The sequence below is a fragment of the Cyclopterus lumpus genome, chromosome 1 (assembly GCF_009769545.1).
Source record: "Cyclopterus lumpus isolate fCycLum1 chromosome 1, fCycLum1.pri, whole genome shotgun sequence".
In the NCBI taxonomy this organism is placed as follows: Eukaryota; Metazoa; Chordata; class Actinopteri; order Perciformes; family Cyclopteridae; genus Cyclopterus; species Cyclopterus lumpus.
This window is the reverse complement of record NC_046966.1, coordinates 12,230,037-12,235,887: the sequence shown is the minus strand read 5'-3', so window position 1 is coordinate 12,235,887 and position 5,851 is coordinate 12,230,037. Positions and strand designations below refer to the sequence as shown.

Here is a 5,851-nt window from a genome sequence, read left to right as displayed (position 1 = left end):
TAATAATAATAATAATGATAATGATGATGATAATAGTAGTGCTATGTAAACAATAAATGTAGGGGTTGATACTGTTTAGGCCTCCCTCAGGCTATCATTAGCTTAGCCTGCTATTTCCTAAACACGGCTATGTGTTCTAGCAGGTTTAGTGACCGGCCTTACAAAACCAATAGCTTTGACTGAAAAATAAATACAACTGAATCAGCTTATGTTTAAGTGATATGTAACTACTCTGCCGTGGTTGTCCTCGCAGTCTTCATAAACAGTAAGGCCGCAAATCCGACCCAACATCTAAACACCTTAAATGCTTAAATCCACCGAAAAGTGTCTCTTTCACGTGAGGATTTACTGAAACCATCATACGTCCCCGTCGTACAGGCGGAAGTACTTGCTGGCGTTCGTGAAGCAGAGGTAAGGCGTGCTGCTCCCCGGGTAAACAACGGGCAGAGGCATGGGCAGCAGGCATCTCCCCAGCAGGTTGCTCTCTTTGTACAAGGCCGGGAGCTGCCCCACCACCGCGGGCTTTCCAGTCTCGGGGAAATCGGTAACAGTTCCGTCGATGTCGGTCGAGATTTGGCGTTTCAACTTATTCCTGCGGTTCTGGAACCATATTTTCACCTGGGTCTCCGTGAGCTGGAGGGAACTGGCGAGACAGGCGCGCTCCGCGCTGCTCAGGTAGCGTTTCATGTCGAAGGTAGACTCCAACTGGAAAATCTGTCTCTTGGAGAAAATAGTGCGCGTCTTCTTTTTCGTTATCATTTTGCTCTTCTTGCCACAGCCGCCCCCTTTGTGGGTGTCCGTGGCCGCGGCGGTGGAGCTGCTGTCGTCGCAGCTGCTGCTGTCCCCGCTCTCGAAGCGCACCTCCGTCGCCTTCTTCGGGTCTCCGCGGCTGATGGGGACCGATTCCGTCGCCCCGTTGCACTCCGTGATCAACTCTGCGAACAAATGACACTCCGTTTAACCCGCTGTGGTTACACCTCAACTGTGCTGCGGTGTTAACCTGAAACAGCTGATGAGTGTGGCGCGTGGCGACGAGTTCACCGACACCCCGCTTACCTTTGTCGTTAAGCCTGCTGTCCGGTTGCCGGCGCCGCTGCTGGACCACATGCTCGTCGTGTTGACTCTGGAAACCGTCTTTACGCATCGCCGTAGCCGAGTCATCCTGCAGTCCGACGGGGTGACAACTGTCACAGTTCCTCCCGCTCGTCTTGAGATTGAGGATGTTGTCAATAGTGAATTTGAGAGAGGCGGCGGGTCGGCATGTTGCGTCCACTTTGTTCATATTCTCCAATGCTCAAGTCCTTTTTTTTGTTTTGTTTACTTCCGCGACTCTACTCGCCGTTGAGTCTCAACTGGGACGTTAATATGACCGCTAACGTGTCGATGCTCCACGCACCATAGCAGCAGCCACTGAGCAGACACTGCTGGGCTGTTGATGCTCTGCATGTACTACGTCACCGCACACGCCGGATGCAGCGCGTTGTGCTCGCTGATTGGTCCAGAGGAGCGTGCAGTAGGCCGGCGGACCAGTGGCATAAAGGGGATGGGAGGAGAGGGGAGGGCAGGAGAGTATTGTGCCCTCCCCTCCCTTTCATTCTCTTACATCTGCTGCAAGGAGACCCGGGGTCCGGAGCACTGCAGGGGTCCCTCAGGAAAATTAAGAGTTTAATGTCACTGTTATTTCACACCAGACTGTATGTGCGCGGCGAGACACAATTGATGGTGGTTTTGATTTAGCCGGCATTCTTTCTGAAGTGGAGTCAGATGTGTGGACCAAACTTGAAAAAGAAATGTGTCAACTGATTTGAAACCCGAACGTAAATTAGATACTCATTTGTGTCATCGCTTTGCGTGTCTATCTGTGACATTTTAGTATAGTATTTCTCAAAATATTATTCTTTTTTAAATAATTAAAGTATTTTTTTCCTTGCTGCATGATGCATGCATAATTGCTATTAGCTAAAGGCTAACAAGAGGTTATAGCGCCTATAGTAAAATTATAGCACACCAACAAAACAGTTTTGTAACCATAGTGCATTTAAAAACTGATATTTTCTTTATAAGGAAGCCTTTATTGTATACAGTCATATATATGATAAGTCGAAGGCTATTTGCTCATTTAAAGCGGTGACATGTACATTACGATATCTTTAGATCGTCCAAAACCTCGTGTTTCTGTTAATACATATTTAGCCTGTTTTATTTAATTTCTTTTGAGAAGCCATTGTCCAGGTTTAAAAAAAACTTTAACGGGTTGCATAAATAAAGTTACCCATGCATGAATTCACAGGTGGCGTTTCCAGTTATTTGGCTTTATGGATTATTTACTTACAATCAACACGCGGGCTCAACTTGCTGACTGCTTAGCTTTCCTTTTCCTTTTTTAAAATTTTTATAAAAAAAGTCCGCAAACCGGTAACATTAGACTGTCCAGTGCATTTTTGTATCCTGATTATTAAAACAATATTTTTACATATCACTGATGGGCAAACAATATTTTATTTTCTCTTGGATTATTTAATGAACTATGGTCAGCTGGTATGGGTGCCAAAATGAAGAGCTTGAATATAGTCATAGCAGAGGCCTAATTGTAGAAGAAATTAACTTTATAATTTTAAGAAATACATCTCATAAACGTTGTTCTCTCGCTGTATCACAGCACGTGCACACTTTCCTATGTGAACTTTCAGGTTTTGACACATTCGAGCTGAGTATTTATAAAAAATTAAAAAAAGAAAAGTAGACAATTCTGTGGTTGTTGTTTTTTTTATTATGTGGAAAAAAGTGACAAAGTTGGAAAAATGTGTGGCCTTAAATATAAAACTTTGCAAAAATATGTGTGTATTCAAACATGAGCAGCTTCGGCTTCCCTTGCTCTCGGCCTCGGCTGTTATTCTGTGACAGTAGCACACACTCCTGTGGAGGCTTATGACCAGATAAAGATGGCCCTTTACTCTCTTATAATTCATGTCTCTGCGGCTCTTATCTTTGGATGCAGTCAACAGTTGTCTGCGACATTGTGGGTTATTGCACGACTCAATATTAACAGGGGATTTATGGTATAAACAAACAGCTTGGCATATAAGTCTTCAACAGTCTTTACACCAAACCGGTCATCTGTGATCTTAACATGCTCATGGAGTGAGCAAACGAGGACAGAGGGTAGTTGATGCAGCTGGAGAAGCCCGAGACTGATGGAGAGAGAGGATGTGCGTTCAGGTTGAAACCCGGTGCGGGTCCCTCGTGATACAGGATGGGGACCCTGACAATCCGCTGGTTCGAGTGGGGGATATGTGCAGCCTCGAGGTCCGCCGCCAGCTGTCTCTTCCATTTATTCCTCCGGTTCTGAAACCAGATTTTGACCTGAGTCTCTGTCAGGTGGAGAGACACCGCCAGTCCCGCTCTCTCCGAGCTGCTCAGGTACCGTTTCAAGTCGAAGGTGGACTCCAGCTGAAAGACCTGACTGCGGCTGAACACGGTCCGGGTCTTCTTCTTCCTGGTGGAGCTCGGGTCCGAGGATGCGTCAAACCCGTTATGCGTGTCCTCGTTGTCGTCTGTCAGGTTGCTGTCGGCTGTTTTCCTGTCCGTTTCGTCACTGCCCTCTGTTATCGGCTCGGATACGGCGGGGGAGCACCTGTCACTGGTCGAAATGGAGCAGCAGTGGTCGTCTGAACTTGTATTATCTCTTGGACCTGAAAGGAGGAACACGTAGGAACATGTGTGACTTTCAAAACACATTTTCATAGAGCTGCTTTCTGATGTATTGTTATGGCCTTAACACAAACGCTTCTCCTTTACTGTAATGTGTTTTAATGTGGTGGAATAATTCAGTCCGTCGGAATAAGGACACAATGGTGCATCAGAAGAAAGTTGGAGAGATCAAACGTTTCCTATCTGGGATGTTCATACACTCAATCCACTTGAATTGTAATGTCATTTGTATTTTTCAAACCATCCGTTACCAGAAGGCGCACCAGGCGTTTTGCGTAACGTGATCCATGTTGGGTCAGGTCCGATTGTGATACAGATGAGATAAATAAGTCTACCAGAGGAAACCCTAATCGGGCTCGTTGCGATTCATAACTTAATAGCGACAACTATACAAACGGTCGATGAGTGTAGGCTTTTGCATTGGCCAGGGGCATCCTTGTGACCAAGGCTGTTATATTGGAATGTTAAAATCAAACTATCTGACCGCAGTTTTCAAGAGGAGGGGCACTTAGTGTTGATGCCAGTGGGACAAATGACACTGAACGTGCGTAAAAGCGTCACGTTGACGCGCACTGCTACTGCGCGTCTGTTTGGGGATTTATTCTGGCAATTTGTGGGCAATCTTGAGACCGAGATGGCAAGCAACCATGGCATATATGTTGGTGTTGTACAGTAGAGGACGAATTACGCTTATGGTGATCACTAACATTCGGTCTGAGAGGGATTTACAGATCGATGCCCGTGTTCCGTCGCCTTTAAACGGGTCTGAACATCGGTGATCTCAGGGTGGGTGAATGGAGAGCAGAGCCACGGCGACAACATTCTCCTCACTCGACTCGCCCTGACGTTTTTTTAACGGAGCGAAACGCATCATGCAAAGTTGTCATGGTTCTAATTAAAGAACCTTTAATACATTCACACAAATAAATAAACGACCTGGCGACAACAACCAAGTAGTGATGTAAATAAAAATAGAAAGAGAGACCCAGAACCGGCGACAGTATGCAATAACTGATTGTTGTTCTTTTTATAACTTAACAACTCTGTCAAGCGTGTTAATTCTGATACTCCATGAATTTCACATTATTCATCATTATTTTTCCAGCAAACATATACGCCAATAGTTAATGAAAATGATGGTAAACTATATTCGTCTATTCATACTCTCCTGCTGATAACAGCAGTAGCTGCAACAAACTGCCTCTATTGTGTGAATGACGTTCCACACAGGCTGAGATGCCCCACAGCTTATAGGAGCATTGCATTTTTTTCAGGAAAATACATTTTATATTACACTGTACTCACTATGTGTCGTTTCCAACGCTCTGAAGTTTAGGGCAGCTCCCCCGCGGTACCACTGCAGAGGCGAGTCCCGGTACGGGGACCGAGCGGTGGAGCTGGAGCCGTCGGCCGCTGCAGCGCTCGCCTCGGGGTGCTGCACTTTCAGGACTCGGCTGGTGGAGCCCGTCTCCACTCCAGCTCCGCAGGGACTCCTGTCCGACATTGATTCGTGTCCATTCCGTCCCTTGCCGAGTAGGTTCTCGATAAAAAACGACGACGCCCTCGATGAAGTGGGAGTCCGGTTGTCCTTTATCTTCTCCTGCATGTTTATATTTTCTCCAACTGTATACGGCGCTTTTACGCAAAACCGAGCGGATCCTGTGTTGTTTGCGCGTTAATGCAACCACAAATCCATGCAGTCATTTCAAGGGTCGCTGCCTTTGCGCCGTGATCGGATGTGGTGTCATGGCAGAGACGGGACGGGGATGTCCTCGGTGCCAGCGGGAGGCGAGGGAGACAGGGACACGGAAGCGGTAGTACAGTGAAACGTCAAGTCCAACGCCTCACGGACCGAGGGCACCCAGCGATTGGACGAGCACATAGCAAATGGGGTTTTCCAAGGAAAGGAGAATTACTGTCTCCGCGTCAGTTGTCGCTGCGCTCTCTCTCTCTTTCGCTCTCTCTCTCTCTCTCTTTCGCTCTCTCTCTCTCTCTCTCTCTCTCTTTCTCGCTCTCCACGTGCAGATCCGTCCCCTCGAGGCCTTAGCCAGTAGAAAACTTATGTTAGTGGTACTGTAGTCTTTATTTAGGTCAATTAAAGTATCAAAATAAAGATCCGCCATCCCCAGGTCGAGCATCC

General features: G+C 46.7%; 2 protein-coding genes across 2 annotated transcripts; both read right to left on the bottom strand.

Moving 5' to 3' along the window:
• Positions 1–357: 357 nt before the first annotated feature.
• On the bottom strand, positions 358–1,414 carry hmx4 (H6 family homeobox 4). Its single transcript, XM_034533951.1, has 2 exons — positions 1,057–1,414; positions 358–935 (listed from the first exon to the last, which is right to left on the bottom strand). Exons 1-2 carry the CDS (start codon positions 1,280–1,282, stop codon positions 358–360), a joined length of 804 nt encoding a protein of 267 aa, XP_034389842.1. The 5' UTR covers positions 1,283–1,414.
• Positions 1,415–3,099: 1,685 nt separating this feature from the next.
• Positions 3,100–5,317, bottom strand: hmx1 (H6 family homeobox 1). The gene is made up of 2 exons (XM_034540698.1): positions 5,017–5,317; positions 3,100–3,692 (listed from the first exon to the last, which is right to left on the bottom strand). Exons 1-2 carry the CDS (start codon positions 5,315–5,317, stop codon positions 3,100–3,102), a joined length of 894 nt encoding a protein of 297 aa, XP_034396589.1.
• Positions 5,318–5,851: the final 534 nt, after the last annotated feature.

What these genes read in the sequence shown, in the direction of transcription:
- hmx4 (XM_034533951.1), bottom strand. Translation starts at nt 1,282, where the DNA reads ATGAACAAAGTGGACGCAACATGCCGACCCGCCGCCTCTCTCAAATTC. An exon ending in CAGCAGGCTTAACGACAAAG is followed by an intron (nt 936 to 1,056) that starts GTAAGCGGGGTG and finishes ATTTGTTCGCAG; the next exon opens with AGTTGATCACGGAGTGCAAC.
- hmx1 (XM_034540698.1), bottom strand. Translation starts at nt 5,317, where the DNA reads ATGCAGGAGAAGATAAAGGACAACCGGACTCCCACTTCATCGAGGGCG. An exon ending in AGCGTTGGAAACGACACATA is followed by an intron (nt 3,693 to 5,016) that starts GTGAGTACAGTG and finishes TCCTCCTTTCAG; the next exon opens with GTCCAAGAGATAATACAAGT.